At 41.9% G+C, this 16576-nt stretch overlaps 1 protein-coding gene and 3 long non-coding RNA genes across 8 annotated transcripts; 3 read left to right on the forward strand and 1 right to left on the reverse strand.

The window, feature by feature from the left end:
• Positions 1-1110: 1110 nt before the first annotated feature.
• Positions 1111-3774, forward strand: LOC147756264 (uncharacterized). The gene is made up of 5 exons (XR_015326415.1): positions 1111-1426; positions 2101-2255; positions 2648-2741; positions 3003-3131; positions 3649-3774. It is a non-coding gene; the product is annotated as an uncharacterized LOC147756264 (long non-coding RNA).
• A 194-nt stretch (positions 3775-3968) lies between these two features.
• LOC147756265 (uncharacterized) lies at positions 3969-5542 on the forward strand. Its single transcript, XR_015326416.1, has 3 exons — positions 3969-4074; positions 5157-5303; positions 5454-5542. It is a non-coding gene; the product is annotated as an uncharacterized LOC147756265 (long non-coding RNA).
• A 524-nt stretch (positions 5543-6066) lies between these two features.
• On the reverse strand, positions 6067-7151 carry LOC147756266 (uncharacterized). The gene is made up of 2 exons (XR_015326413.1): positions 7010-7151; positions 6067-6391 (listed from the first exon to the last, which is right to left on the reverse strand). It is a non-coding gene; the product is annotated as an uncharacterized LOC147756266 (long non-coding RNA).
• Positions 7152-7192: 41 nt separating this feature from the next.
• sgl (UDP-glucose 6-dehydrogenase sgl) lies at positions 7193-15870 on the forward strand. 5 transcript variants are annotated; one of them, XM_086987080.1, is made up of 9 exons: positions 7193-8266; positions 9679-9897; positions 12477-12505; positions 12771-13071; positions 13332-13482; positions 13637-13874; positions 14099-14315; positions 14414-14675; positions 15111-15870. In XM_086987080.1, the coding sequence occupies exons 3-9, from the start codon at positions 12480-12482 to the stop codon at positions 15365-15367; spliced, it is 1452 nt and encodes a 483-aa protein (XP_086843206.1). In that variant the 5' UTR covers positions 7193-8266; positions 9679-9897; positions 12477-12479; the 3' UTR covers positions 15368-15870. The 5 variants fall into 5 exon arrangements, with proteins under 5 accessions (XP_086843206.1, XP_022659499.1, XP_022659502.1 ...); XM_022803764.2 differs by lacking the exon at positions 9679-9897 and having other exon boundaries at positions 7196-8266; XM_022803767.2 differs by lacking the exons at positions 7193-8266; positions 9679-9897 and adding an exon at positions 11020-11286.
• The last annotated feature ends 706 nt before the right edge of the window (positions 15871-16576 follow it).

Below are 16576 nucleotides of genomic sequence, written 5' to 3' on the forward strand. Positions count from 1 at the left end.
GGATAAGCTAACCCTGTGTTGCATTTCGAGGCAGGCGCGAAACAGTGTGTGTCTCAGACCAGTCTCTTGTACTGCTACACAAGTGGATGCCATCTCTACAAGGATTTGTCGATACTTGATAAGGTGGGCGATTTTAATGAGGTGTCTCCATCCACGCATACGAGTGATGTGGGTTCAAATTGGTCAGTCTTGTCTTTGCTGTTGTTTGTTGACAATCCAACCTGTGGAGGCACGGACAAATGCTACTATACGTTTTTTTCATTCATTGATTGATGATCGACCCTACTATAAAAGAAAAAAAACTTGGATTATTTATTTTTTTTCTCCATTACATGTGCGCTTTATTAAATGTGAATATCTCATTACATACACTTCTTAGTACGGCAAAACATAGAACAACATCGCTCCCGATTCTGGTTTAGCTGATTTTGGGGCAACAGAATACGAAAAGCAAACATCGTCGGCAGATGCCCAGACGCTGATACGAGTGGTTGGACACTGGCAGACACAAAATATGGCTTCAGCAGTCTTCTTCATTGGCCAGCTTCTAAAAAGCCCAGTGTTCAGCTGCAGCTGGATTCAACAAAACCAGCGACAGCCAAAGCTCTCTGTGAATGATTACGAACTCAAGTCTGGCCTGATAAGTCTCGAATGAACGACGAGGAAGCGTTCATGCTAGTTTGTCCTTTAAAACTATCGAGCTAGACCTTATATTCAGTCTTAAAACCTTCCGTCCAAAGTTTGAACAGAACAGATGATCGGGCTTTTATTATCACATGTAGGTCCTGCTGAACGAAAAACTACAAAGTCCTTCGCTATCCAGGGGACCTTTTTCGATTTCACGCAAAAGCTACGTCGTAACAGATCCAGCAATAAGGCACTTGAAATTTTATATATACATCTATGTAAAAGCATGACACGAAACTGGGTTTGAAATGAAAAGGTTCATTGATCCACTTTAAACGCCACGATGCTCCGACATAACACACTTGGGAATTTAAGAACACCTAATCTAGAAACACAGTGTTGTTTTCGAATTAACGCTACAGACGTAAACGACGTGCTATTGATTTACAGAGTACGTCCTCTTTCAGCCAATGAGCTATCAGCGCAACGTACTTCCACGACAACAACATATCACTAACAGCAAGCCTTATCGAACTTCATGGCAATCAAGCGTTCGTAGCGGAACACCGCTGGAAGTACAAGGACTTACTGCAGCTGGTAAGACCCCCTGGGCAAAACGGAGAGTCGCACCCAGTCAGTGAAACTTTCCAAGGATTTCCCAGAAAGTAGCCACAGCGTTAACGGATAGCAGACTTTTCAACTAAATCGTGAAAAGAAAAAGTTAACTTTTAAGCAAGAAATTGGCCGTATCCCTATCGATAGAAGATGGATAACGGGCGTAGAGCCCGTAGTAGTTTGGGTTAGTACGAAATAATACATTTAAACAATGTATATATAGAGCATCCAGTACGTTGTGTAGCCAGCCTGTAATATAAATAGACAAATACGAATATCAGGGACAACGTTATCTGGTTTTTGGGCTATTCAAGACCTGACTTATCATATTTTGTATAGCAACAAGTGAGGTCACTGGTGCTTGCAAATTGATAATAGTGTATCTTGTGTGCGAAATTCGAAGGGCAGAAACACTTCCGTTATTAATGGTCAAGTCCGATGAATTCATTCCTGACAAATGTATAGATACGCAGTCCTGAAAAAATGTATTTACTCCTCTTAGTCCTAAATCTCTAGGACAGGATCAATAGGTATGAAAGATATGTTTTGAAAACCACCAATTAAGCCAAGGCGAACATTAAGGCTTCGGTATTGGTATACCGTAAGGTTAAGCTCAATTTAGAACTACTCGAAGTAACTCCGAAATTTCCTATGGAAAGTAGACTACATACGCTCGTGTTGCCTTTAACTGTGAACCTATTCCGCAAGAAGGGCACGTGAGAAAATCGTTAGTAATCTATGCGTTTTCTAGATACGTCCTGATGCTTCAGAACGCCAAAATAGAACCGTAGCCATCGGTTTCAAATACAAACTGGGTCAGTGTTTATAATATTTTCTTTTATGGTTTCTTTTCCTTAGTTGGTCGACGACTTACTCAGGTCTGATTCAGCGAGTCGATCTGGGTATGGGAATTTCATCAAAGTAGCAGGCATCTCGTCACGACCTCTTGGACTATCGAGGCTTGTTATCACTCCGTTTCATCGACCGGAAGTAACTGCATATCTACATTTAAAGTAATCAATTTGCTATTATACGGAAAAAAAGTATATTTAATACTGAAGCTAACTGAAATTTTTTCTGATTTCGTAAGTTATTATAGTTGGGTACACGAGCCAGATAGCTTTATGTGCAGTCTAATGAAGACGATTGTAAAAACTAAGCAGCTACAATACGTGGATAATTAGTGAAAATACATATTTATAGTTAATTATAGTCATTTAACACTAAGGTCGACTTAAAATTATAACTTGAAAAGTAACCAGAATTATTTTGGTATTAGATGTTAATAATTATGGTTAGGTCTTTTGCCGGACGTGGTTGATCCTTATTTATCTATGTTTATATAGGAGTATTCGGAAACGTAGAGCACAATACAGAGCTTCTTCTAATTACTTATTGATTTTAGGTCGAATATAGAAACGCTGATGCCTGGTCATTCTTTAAGAACAATTCTGGTCTCTCCCGGTAGAAAATCATATGAAGGAGCTGATCACGATACGGTAAGCCCTGCCGATATGAACTTTACTTCTATATAAATAGCACTCATTGATTAATTTTCAAAGCATTACAAATACAAGGTCGTGTGTGAAGGTGAGGTTGTGTGTGAAGAAACTACAGGCATATGGATTGACAGAACGTATCGAAACAAAAAAATTTACATTTATAAAAATACGAAAAATCTACATTTATAAAAAAAAAAATAGTAATGAGTAGTACTGTACAGAGGGCGGCCATGCGAAATAAAATGAAAAGTTTTTCAGGTAAACCTTGTTGCTGATAACGAGCATGTTTCTCAGTCAAGCAACCGTTGTACCGGCCGTCAATTGTTCAGTCGCGCTTTTGAACGACGAGGGGAATAAGTGACCTATTTCACGACACGGGACGATGCTGTAAAAAATAATGAATCTACGCGTTCTAACATTTTTTTGCTAGATTTGATAGAAAAAATCTAAAAATACATATATTAAGGTCAAGGTTTTCATACACTGAGCTAACGTTTATCGTTTATTTAGGCATAAATCAAGTTTAATAACGCCAAATTTTTTCTTGTCAATTTAGACGATGCAGGCTTGACTGTTTCATATCGTAGTCATGGACAACGTGACTAATAATAGAGAAACTGAAATCGGAAATTTCACTGCTACGTCCATATCCAGGCCAAAGATATTTGTATTAGGGTTCCACAAACCTTGGCGATAGGCGATTGAAAATTGAAAATCTACTGCTGGTAATTGAAGATAAAACTGCTATAAAGTATAAATTATTATAACATTTTTATATTCTCCGAACTACTGGAAAATAGGATACTTTCGATGAAACTCTGTATATTCTACCATATTACATACGTGCTAAGGTAAAACGTTTTCTTGGTTTTATTTTTTTTATGTACCCGCTCGACTCGAACAGCTCTTTTGTGGGGATGTAGCAATTGAACCACGTCCGGAAGCAAAGATAGGAACAGGTAGACATCCTAATGGGGGTGAATTAGTCAATATATATACGTGTACTCACGGACACCATGCACGAGGTAACAGCCAAGTTTACAACACGAAAATAAAATTTATATACTAAATATGGCTCATGACCGAATTTAAATGAACGCAAATATAACTTGTCGGAGAAACTAGGGTGTGCGATATATTATTTTTACTATTTCTCAATATGATTTTCTTATTTAGAACATGAACCCTTTTTTGCTCTGCGTCTACCTTTCTGGGGACCTCGGTAGATAAGAAGCCAATCTACATACACAACCTTCCAACCAGGAGGGCGATGACTGGCGGTTTGGTATATAAAGTTGGCAAAAATCGGAGCGATTTCCATTCATATTTGGTGAGTACGTCAGTGTAAGTTGAAAAAAAAGGGTGGGTGCAGCAGGTGAGCGGCCATACGGGACAAGGGCTACCTAAACAAGTCCATTGCTGACAAGCCGAAACGTTACTTATTACATAACCACCTCGAGCGCTGTATATAGGCCGTTACACTTTGAACATGTCGTTGGGGTTACTTTTATCGAACGTAGCCTCATGCTACCAAGCTTAGCTCAATAGCAATGCGTATATGTAGATGTATCAAGTTAAACTAGGATCACGACTACAGATCAGAACTTACTGTAGACAATTATATCCAGAAGCATAGTTAGACGCTTTCAAGTTAGCTTCGAAAAACGCTGCGATTGAATTTTTTTTTCGAATAAAAAGAAACTCATGGAGGTGCCAGTGTAGGAATTAATCAAAACTTAATTTCATACTGCTAGATCATTCAGTGATTTGTCTCACTTGGCAGTAGGAGATCATAAAGTATTGATTTTCATAGCCATCGTTGTAGCATTTTCATGTTAGTTCAGAAGATATCATATTAGTTATGAGTTTTTCGCGCGAAGTCACTAGCGTCCCCCTAATAGCCCCACCTCCGGCCCATATAACGCAAGCTTGTGGGACTATAAGGGTCGACAATAGCAGTGTCTTCAATTAATATTCTCTCGAAAACGAATGAGTTATAGGTGAAACCACAAAATAGAAAAATCTTTGACTGGTAGAAATTTTTTTTCTCGCTCATGGCACCAACGATAGCGTCGAGGAAATTTTGATCCTTACAACCTTGTCCTCCCCTATATATTTTATATATGTGTAAGATGTGTTTGGACAGTTTAAGAGACATTTTAGATCCGGATCATATATGTGCATGCGATGAGTATATATAAGGCCCGATTTTCGAAAGTCAGACTTTAGCTGGCTATTTAAAAATATTCTAAAGATCTTGGAATAAGTGATTATCAGTTTAGCGCAAACGGAGCGGTAGAATCGCCGGTAATATTGACTAGCATAATGTAGAGACCCACTTGAAGTTTTTCGATGAATGTATTAAATACGTTCCACTTCTATATATACACGTACTAAATCGATTTTTTTTAGGAAAATATTTTCGCGCTGTCACAGACCGGTTTAGAACCTGATCCCTGGAAAGCCAAGGAGCTTCCTCTAAGCTGATGTCCAATTGAGGAAAACGGAGGTTCTACCGACCAAATATTTACGTGGTAGCCTTCACAGAAAAGCATCAAGGTTGGTAACCTTCCGATGTGTTTGGTCCTTTTTTGGACGGTGTCGTGGAAGAAGACTACCTTCCTATGACCGCTCTATGATGCCTACTGATACCAAACTGTCTCTTCCGTCTAATTGCGCTACAATTATGTGTGCCTCCTTGTATTCCAGATGAGATCCTTGTGTTAGTGGAAGATAGAGCGGAGCGAGGAAAGACACGTGGAGCGACTTTCAGACTGTCTAGAAGAGCGACTTACGACCAAAGCCCAGTGGGATTTGGGCAGATGTTTGCACCCAGCATTCTCTACTGGGTCATCTTAAAACCCAAATACACGGGACTATGTGATTGGCGGAAACTAATTACCTTCCAAGACTATCATCACGAATACGGCCGCTTACGAATACATGGAACTAAATCAAGTCTTTTACTGCTTATTGATCTTTTGTTATACAACGGGTGCGTTTTTAATTAAACCGGCGAATTCCGAAATAACTACGGCAGCTGTGTTATCCAACTTCAAAATAGCTGTGTCTGTTGTGTTCGAATGCTGTGATAAACATCTTTCGCCCATGCATGAGTGTTTGTTGCATGGAGCGTCACTTCAGAGATTTATTGTTGACGTATTTGCGTTGTCTATATTGAAAACAATAATCTGTGGACAGCTGACACGTACGAATGAGCCAACCAATTTAATTACCGGCAGATAACTTCAATACTTCGATAAAACGCGATTTCAGCACGCGCGTCTGCCAGCGCCTTTTTCTAATATACGATACAATAAACTTAAATACTTCATCAGTTTATTTCGATTTTCCCAAAAAACAAAAGACTATACCAGTCAGGCCTGTCTCCTCCCTTTATTGCCAGGGAACAGGGTTACTGTTTTGGCAGATTACCCTTTCTCGATGAGGCTCTCCTTGAGGTTGTGAAGCCAGCCCAGCCGCGTTCTGCACTCACCCTCATCGAAGTGGCGAGCTGTGATGAGCGATGGTAGGAAGGCGAGAGGGACTTCACACAGCGTCGTAACAGCCGATCGGCAGCGCAGCAGATGACGACGGCTGAGGTAGTCAGCTCGCCTTGATGTTTGGTCCGGGCGCAGGCCCCTCCGCTAGATTAAAACAAAAACTTCCGAGTTATACTGCTGTTTTAGAGGCATCAAATAATGTGCTGTTTGATCATTGTTACTGTTCGATATACGGAACTTGATCTCGTCGCTGCCGGCACGTAAATAGCATAGCGTGAAACGTTACGACATGCCCCACTGAGGTGCAGCACACGCGAAACCACCGGCACGTAGGACCATCACTAGGACCTAGCGCCGCCAATTACGTAGATAGACGGAACCAAGACACGCTTATGGATAGGATAAGAATCTTAAGCAAATGCATTTTAAGTGATCCAACAAACAGAGCCAGCTATAAAAAGGGTAGGACGCCAGTTACGTTGGTGTTTCGAGATTATCATTTATCCACAAGTCGAAGGGCTTTCGGTGGCGCTTCGGGCGAATAATGCGCAGGCTGTCTCACTTCCTCCTCTCCCGCCGTCTTCCCTCTCTCTAACGATCTTTCTCACTCTCTCTGGTCTCGTCAAATCTAGAGAACAGTCAGAATGCTGGCAATATCTACCGTCTTGACTTGATCCTGACTAATGACACCCACTCATCTGTTTACATGCATAGGTGCGCAAGTTAGTAGAAGAAGCATGCTACGCCTGGCAGTTAACGTACCTCAAACAACTTGTGGCTAGCGACGCGTTGTAGTCAGGATGGTTTCCTATGAGCGGCCAGCGCCGCTAGCATTCGGTGAATGTCAGCCGGCGAGTGACGGTCGGATCGACCTATCACGACGGCGGCGGCGGCGGCGGCGGTGACGGCGACGAGGGTCTCACGTCGTAAGCCGTTACGGGGCTGCCTGTTTGTTGCTACGATTGACCGAGTTACTGACATAGTGGAGCGGACGCGTTCTTGTTCTCGAATCGAGTTGCATCTAGCCGTTACTGCTGTGGCGGTTCGGCCGGCGCAAATGCTGCTTTCTACAAGCATCACCAATGGCGGTTGGCGATTAGCGGCTGACATCGTTTGAACAAGAAAGCACGAAAAACAGAAGGATCGAAGGGAGGTCGCAGCCATCGGTTCCTTTGTCACTGCGACTCAACAACGTAAGATGGCGGAAACCAGACACATCGAATCGACTTAGAACATCAAATAGCTATCAGACCGCCAACAGTTCGGAGCAATCGGCTGGATCGGTCAAGCCTGGCGATACGTTGGGTTTTTGCTGGAGCTGATGTCGCACGTTACGGTGTTTGCTCCAGTCGACTACGGGCCATTGGCGCCTCTTCTTAGTTGACGCGTTGATTCGTACCGGCATCGAACGCTTTACACAGAACGAACCAGTGGGAAGAGGGGCAGCAGCAGCAGCAGCAGCAGTAGTCATAGACAATGTGTATCGACCAGTGGCCAAACAAAGCGACAACTTGAGTGGTGGCGGCAACAGTATTTCACTGCGTACCCAGAGTTATTTGGCGATTGTCACACTTGGTTCTTTCGAAGATCTTCTCGTTCGTGCCGACAGTTTCCATGAAACGTCCGCAAACAAGATAAACAGCTGGAATAAATCACTAGTAAATTACTAGAGCTGTAGCTCGGCGCGTCCGCGATTGAATTGTTCGAACCTGTCGTTTAATTGTTGTTATGTCAATGTAAAGCCTTGATGTTATGGTAGAAAAAAGCGTGATTGTTGTAACGGGAAAAACAAGAGAATTAGTGAATGTGCTATAATAATGTGTTCGAGCATAGTCAATTTCGCCTTCAGTAATCAACCCAACGGCGTGTGAGAGCGATTTAGAACGTGGTTGCTGTGGCAAAAAAAGCCCCTTGCTCGTGTACTATCATCGAAAGCTATTGGAAGGATAGAATTGTGCTGAACGGTAGTGATCCATTTCCAGCTGGCGTCAAATCACCTATCGTTGGTCGAAGGCAAAGGTAACTATACGCGAACAGGGAACGGAATTCTGTGTGTGGAACATAAAGTACAGCCATATTGATTACGCTAGTTCACAAATGATCGAACACAAGTCAGTCGAACGTCAACGGCCTAGATGCTCCCTTCACACGGTCCAACATTTCATCTAAGGACTGACTTCTAGTAAAGAGTCACTTGTGAGCCGAAACTGATCTCGCATCTAAACGAGCCCCTTCGGATGTACAAACACAAGTGTTTGCTAGACATCAATAAAGGCTACCAAGCAAGAGAGGCCAGCGACATTTTGGTCAAATTGCAATAGTTTATTACTTCAGATGGATCGAGGAAGCTAGACTAAATAAGGGCGGACGTTAGCGTTTCGTAAAGCAGTAAACTAGTAGCTAGACACTGAGCAGAAATGCTATTTGCGGTTGGCTCCTAATAAGGACCGCTCTAACCTACAACTTCAGGAAACAGCGTTCGGTCAAAATGTTAACATTTCTCCCAACATGAACAGACCAGCGACGATTTGTTTTGTTACCGTTAAAAACTGATTACTATATTATTTACAAATAACATCTGACAATTATGTCTGCTGACAAACACGTTGGCGTATTTGTAAATTTTTTGGCCAGCTTAAGTCAACCGTGGAATTTATTGATAGTGTTTTTTATCGTGATTCTTGTTGTAAGCATTCAAAATAGAAGAAGAGGCCAGTAGAGCAGCTTTTTCAGCGCAGCGAGTAAGAGGTACTGTCAAACAACCGGCCGGGTCAACGTGAGGCACACGAAATGGAGGTCTATCTGCAGGGCATCGTTATTGCGCTGGTAATAGACGTTATGGGGTGTCAACAGAGCCGATCATCATCAAATGAAAATACATGGCCAATACACAGGAGCCCCAGTTCCAAAATCAAGACGAAGAACCCTTTTGACGATACGCTTCACTTAATTGCCGATTGAATGCAGTTTTAAATGACTGTTTCCCTTCGCTCCAACCTTTCACCGGATCCAGCGTTCGATTTTCCAGACACCGCTTAGACCAGACCCCGGTTTGCAATTTTTGCCCCCTAAATAGAAAAGATCACTACGAAGGAAATGATTTTTCAAGGGCAGAGCTGAAAGAAAATCTGTGGGCAATCAACTCAGATACTCATTATTCTATATTGTAGTCTCTCCGTACGAATAACTTGATTGTATTTACAGAGAATTCAAGCTTTACATCATAACATAAAGGGTAAGCTCTATTATTATTACTTGTTGCATAATAGGGCAGCAATTAAGTAGATTATCGCTTCGCTTTAAAAGATGCTATTACTTTCTCATACCGCTTTAAGTCTGCTGTACTTTGGGGGCAAAATGCACAGACCTTTGCGATCCGGGCCTCTGTCTATCGGCTCGAAAAGATGCCCCAAATCATTATGTCGTTCTAGATGGCGCTTCCCTTACCTGTGTGTCACACAGTCATGAGGTTGAACGTTTTCTCAGCGGCGTACCAAAATGGCAAGAGCACGATTATCCGTGATACACGTAGGATAGACAATTGGATGTATCGGACTGACCCGCCTCTAGCAACTCACGATTCGACGGGTTATGGCGCGAACAACGCCGACCGATGATGATGCTGCTGCTGCTGTCTCCCAAGCTATAGGGTACGCTCCGTAGCTTCAGTTCAGAGTTGCCCTTTTCAGGATGGAATTTTCGTACGCTAGCGTACAGATCATGACGACCAGGTCTATGTTCAAAAATTCTTGTCGGCTGTGCACTGGCCAAGCAGGTTTTTAAAGATACCAAGGAAATATCAATGCTGTATTCATCTTTTGTAGGCTTAACTTATTTTGTAGCCAATGTTTAGCAATAGCGTATTTGCTTGCTAAGCGAGACGTCAACAGAGCGGCTCGAAGTATAAAAGCAAACTTTGACAAGCTTCGTTTCGAGTTAAAGGGATTAACATCTGGGGCAGTAAATTATATAAGAAACAAATCACTGGACAATTTTGATATATGTACGTAACGTTAGCGCGAAAAAGAAAAATTCGTATGCGCTTCCTTCAGTTAGACTTTCGGCACCTTAGACCTTGGACTTTATGAAGCATTGCTATTTAACACGCTTCACTTACCGAAGATCCATTCATGTGAAGTTCGGTAAAGCCGCCGTGCTAAATGGCATCTTTATAAAAGGACAAAGCGCAATAGATTTGGGAGACTGTTTCTATCCGCTACATGTACGTGCATAGAAGAGCGTTTTAATTGACATCAGCGGATTGCTTTATTTTTTACTACCAGCGGCGTTGATATACGCTTGTTCATTGAACTAGTTAGGGAAATTGTGAGTAAGAAACAAAGTTTGTTTATATCTATGTAGGGATAATTGAATGAAGAACAAATAACAAGTTTGTGTTTAGATTGTCACGTACGTTAACCCGACAAAAATTCGCTTATGGCTAGTGTAACAATGCAGATAAAACTGCAAAACAAATACTGGCTATGTCGACAATTCGTCAGGGCATCCTACTGCCAAAATTCCAGAACGTTTGTAACAGAGTAACGTAAGGCGCAGATGTTGGCCGTAATGTAATTTCGCGTCAAACGTTCTGCCCACTGCCATAATTCCTGAAACATGCAGAGATAGGCTGTGCCAGATGATATGGTTATCGTCTGTACAGAACTAATGCACACAATTAGCTCCGGTATCTGGGTCACCGCTTTTATGTCGTTGATGCCTTAGTAGGAGATCTGTGGCTGCTTGCAGGCGTCACATATAAGTATGTAACGAATTTCTCCCTAGCTTAAGGGGTTCAGAGCTTTGGCCTGCACGCCTCATTGACAGAAGGTCAGTGTATGTGTATCATATGAGGAGCGGTTCATGTGAAGTGTGCCACGCCTACTTTAACGTAAAGTATGAAAAAAGCGACGAATGCAATGACGATACACCGAATGACACACAATCGGCGACCATCGGATAGAGACGTTCGATAACGCTTATCGCGGTAAAGGGTGCAATGGTATCATGGACGCGCATGGTCTCGGAACGCATCCACGGTAAAGGCAGATATGTTGCGATGTTTTTCTAGATATATTTCTGTTGGAGGAAGCTGTGGTGATACGTTCCCATCACAAATCAGAGCAAAATAGAGCGTGCATATGCTTCTTTCACATTTAAGCCTCACACACCTTACGAGATATAGATGAATAGATAAGACGGTGTTTAAGGTCCCCTTACGTGCATTTCTATTGAGACTCTCTAGAGAATATTTAGCAGCTATTTAAAATGTGGGTTAGAGTAAACGGTACAGGCACGCACTACACGATCGGTAGGAAGCGCAATACAAGCTTTAGAATAGGCTGAAAAACGGTATATTTTACTAGTCTGGGCTAAAGTTCGACGGTGTACTTGAAATGAATTGAAGAGCAGTTAGTAACGACATATTTATTTATTAGTAGAAAAAACAAATCGTTCATTATGGTGTGAATATGCTTAATTACTATATATTTATAGAGTGCCGTAGGGTAAAAAGAAGTGAAGGAATCTTTCGTTCCTGCCGTAACCAATTCGCGAAGAAATGTTCGGTAATAGCGTTCATCAATTTCATTGAACAGCGCGCTTTTACGTAGTCCGCAACGTCTATGGACGTCAATCGTATAGTCTAGATTGTAAATGCTACAAAAGTGCGTCTCATGGTCGTTTCTTCTGGCGGTTACAGCTTTATCGTTTCATAGATGCATCGTAAACACTGATATAATTTCACCGACTCACTCAGTATATCTACCCAAATGATTATATGGATTACATACTATAGGCTCCTCTCTCCTACTAATAGTGTGCTGTAAATAACCTAGATACCGCTAGGTCGATACGTTTTATATAACCGATACAGCCTTACGTTTTAAGCTGCCACCTAAGTTGCACCTCGGTTGATCCTGGAGACTGAGAGGACCATCCAAATTGATCCAAGTAAAAAAATACGCATCCACAAAATGGAGCAACAGCAGATATTTAGCTGGTAGCATTCGAATTCGCTTGGAACCTAGACGTCGGTTTGTGAACTAATCGGACCGTTGCCGCTGTGTCCAGTTATCGTATCGTGGCGCTACAAACATTAGGACAATAAAATTTTGGCCGAGCGTTTATGACCATTACATCTTAACTGAACAAGAAGAAATACATGCAAAACAAAATGTAACAGATCTTTTGTTTTTTTTTCTTCTTCTTCTTCTTCTTTCATTTCCAGAATATGACGGGGAAAACTGAGTCGCCACGGTGAGTCTTTTCTACGTTTCATATTTTCACTGCTAACAAACACGAGATGACAGCAACTATCCCGTATTTTTCTAACAAACATAATATATATACATATACAATAATTAGATAATTACTTGTGAATTAGAACATTTCATTGTACGCTGTCTTTTTACCATGCTTGTCGATGCTATTTGCCCCCTATTAAATCCGCCCACCGCCTTCCTGTAAAGATGCTCACAGTCTCTATTTTATTTTATTTCCTGTACGCCCCGCCAACACACAGACGTATCCAGGTGCGAAATATCTGCTGTTTAGGCGCGGGCTACGTTGGTGGTCCAACCTGTTCCGTTATTGCATTGAAGTGTCCCCACATTCGGGTTACCGTGGCAGATCCCAACGAGGCTCGCATTGCCCAATGGAACTCGGATAAGCTGCCCATCTATGAACCTGACCTCGATACTATCGTGGCGGGATGCCGCGGTCGGAATTTATTTTTCTCGACCGATCTAGCCCGCTGCATCCAAGAGGCTGATCTAATATTTATTTCTGTTAATACCCCAACAAAAACGTACGGATTCGGAAAGGTGAGATGATTTCAATAATAAAATGCCGTGTAAAGAATCGACTACTTGTATGTTTAAAAATTCCCTTTTACTACTACAGAAACTAAAAACTTTTTAGGGTAAAAACCATGTGACAAAATGAAACAGAATGTTTAGGTCAAGCATCGGCGATTTGTTCCTTATGACAACGATATACATTGGTTCTTGTCTGTTGAAATGCTACCATTCCCTGTTGCGCTTGTGCTGTGACCCATTGTTACCAAGTTGTTCATCCATTGCAGGGGAGAGCTGCAGATCTGCGCTTCGTCGAGAGTGCGGCTCGCGCCATAGCAGAGTACGCGAAGTCGTACAAAATTGTCGTAGAAAAGTCCACCGTTCCGGTGACTGCGGCAGAGAGCATTCTGAAGATACTTCGAGCAAATGGAAAAGATGGTATGACCGCTTTGCATGCTATTGTTTCATATTAGAAGTAAGTAGTATTAATTGCCTATCTTGAGTAAAACGTAACTTCAAAGCTGCCGCATTGACCACTGCTCATATCTGAACGCATCACTTATTTATATCTGTCTCTGTATGTTTTATGAAGGAGCCACGTTCCAGGTGTTGTCAAATCCCGAGTTCCTTGCCGAAGGCACTGCCGTTTCGGATTTGTTGAACCCAGATCGAATCCTCATCGGAGGAGAAAAGACCGCTGACGGACTCGCAGCTATCGAAAGCCTTTGCGATGTGTATCGCAATTGGGTAGCCGAAGAGAAGATCATTACTATGAATACTTGGTCTTCTGAGCTATCGAAACTAGCCGCCAATGCGTTACTTGCCCAAAGGTAATAAGTGTTTAAGGCCAATAAGTAAATCAACCAGCTGTTCGCTTAAAGCTGTGCTGCAAGCGAAGTAAAAAAAATATTCAAATTATACACAATTTAGTATTGTGAGAATCTAGGTTGATCTGTACAGTCGATCTCTTCTAATGACTAGTCATTGAACGACAGCCTGTTACCTTGAACAGTTAGCCGAACGTCTAACTTGATCTAAATTCACGTACATATAGAATCAGTTCGATCAATGCCATGAGCGCTATCTGTGAAGAAACCGGAGCCGACGTTCAAGAAGTATCTCATGCAATTGGGGCTGACTCTCGAATCGGCTCGAAATTTCTCCAAGCTTCGGTTGGCTTCGGGGGAAGCTGTTTTCAAAAAGATGTGCTTAACCTCGTATATATCAGCGAATGCCTCCACCTTCAGGAAGTGGCAAACTACTTCTACCAGGTGCGTCCAAATGAAAGCGGAGTAATCTATTTTCTAGCTTATATAGATAACTGAGCATTATGCAGTGAAGTAACGACCGGCCACCTTTATATTCGCAGATAATAGAAATCAATAACTTTCAACGGACCCGATTCGCGCGCCGTATCACGCGCGGAATGTTCGATACCGTGGCTGGCAAACACATCGCTATATTTGGTTTTTCATTTAAGAAAAATACGGCTGACACTCGGGAAAGTGCTGCAATTTATGTCTGTCAGCAACTGATCGAGGAGGGTGCACGGTTACGTATTTTCGATCCGAAGGTCAAGCACCAGCAGGTGATAAGTGATCTTAATGACGCAACTGAAAAAGAAGACACAGGTAACTTTATTGGCGTTCTGTAGATTAAAACAAAAGCGACTTTTATCATTGATCTGAGTCGCTAGCGGCAAACTGCTTCGGCGGAAAGTTAAGTAACGCTCATTTCCTAATTACCGCCAGTTGTCACAGGCCAGCCGCCTGTATGCCTCTCTCATCCTTTGTATGGCTGTAGTCGCTTTCTACAAAGCTCCTCAGCTGTTTCTGTGCAAGTCAGAGGTTGTCAGTGTGTCAGTAGAAATTATTTATAAACGTTAAAGGCATTACCATTTACTATGTTTGTTTAGCGTTCGCTCGTTCTATGAGTAAATTAGAGACTGGCCGCCACATGTGCAACCAAACGTATCTTTGCCTTCGCTCCGCTCTGAAATTGCTTTCAAACATTATTACGTATCGCTATTCGTTTAACTTACTACCTTTGTTTGTTGCTGTTTTCAGTTAGTAAACAGGTTGAAGTAGTTTCGTGTCCTTACGAGGCTGCGCAGGGTGCACACGCCATTGCAGTTTGTACCGAATGGGACATTTTTAAGGATCTCGATTATCAGCGTATATATTCGGAAATGATGAAACCGCCGTTCATCTTCGATGGACGACGTATCTTAGATGATGTCAAGCTGCGTGACATTGGATTTCACGTTGAAGTTATTGGACAGCGTGCTAACAGCAAATGTACCGGGCTGAGTAATGGGCACTAATAAGGTCAAAGTTCAGTAATGTATGGATCCGGTACGTGAAACGATGCTATTACTAAGCAAATATATGAACCTAAGGCAGAATAGTGTATGCGCGTATTTTTACAGTATTATTAAGAAATGTATTCGTCAAACTGAATAAATAACGGTGGACTTTGGATTGTGCAGTATCGAATTGACATGGACTTCGTTCCTTTTGTAATAAATGAAGTCAGAAACACCATAAATATATCAAATTGAACGTTAGTGGTAGAATAAGAGGAAGAATGGTTTATGTGAAGGAGCAAGAGAGGTAAGCTTATGTAGTAGAGGGGCTTTCAAAACGAGAAAAAGAAACTACAGCACGTATATTTCAGCAAAAGGATGCAATATAAACATTCTCATAATACAAGAGAATAAGATCGCACGAAATCTTCAAGGACCAGTCTTATATAAACATATATATTTATTATACCATACCAAGATAAAATGTGAACATGACGCTTAATAAAGACAAACGAAATGTATTGGTTGCACGACTCGGTTTATGGTGGTGGAAAAACATGTATTCTGCATAGGGGACATCGTAGTAAGAACAGTTTATTAAAGGAAGCCCTATGTTGGTTGATTTGATTGGTTGACGTATTTCTCGGCAAAACTTAGGGACACGTGATACGGTGCAAGGCCGAAATCGAGCGGGGACAAACTTTATTTTGCAATAGATACGTCTGAAGTAATGCTGGACGTAAGCAATAGCAGGTGTGAAGCTCAACGCATTTAATCATCTTTGTTTAAAACTGACAGAATATTGATATATACCCCTATAGTAACCTTAGTCATATGGCACGGTCATACGGCCGCCAACGAGCAGCAGATTGCGAACGTCGTATTTTCTCTACTGAAAAAACGTTCCGCCATAATCTCCGCAGCAAGCAGCGGCTAGATAGGGATAAGTTACTGTGACGAGAGTCGTGATATTCACCCTCGTCAAGCGCAAGTGCATTGTAAGTATATCTACCGAAGTCAGGTGGAAATCGAATTGACTCAACTTTGTATGTATCATGATAAAAGACTAATTAAAATTAATTAGGTTTAAGTAGTTTGACGAGGTTTTTCAATTACTGCAATGAGGCTTTCCGCTTCACTCCGAGCCCTTCATCTCCTCGCTGAATCAAATGCAGCATCCGAAATCCTTAGCATAGACGTGAAGCACTGAAAGATGTTCATATCCAC

Source organism: Varroa destructor, unplaced genomic scaffold, assembly GCF_002443255.2.
Source record: "Varroa destructor unplaced genomic scaffold, Vdes_3.0 BEIS01000004.1, whole genome shotgun sequence".
In the NCBI taxonomy this organism is placed as follows: Eukaryota; Metazoa; Arthropoda; class Arachnida; order Mesostigmata; family Varroidae; genus Varroa; species Varroa destructor.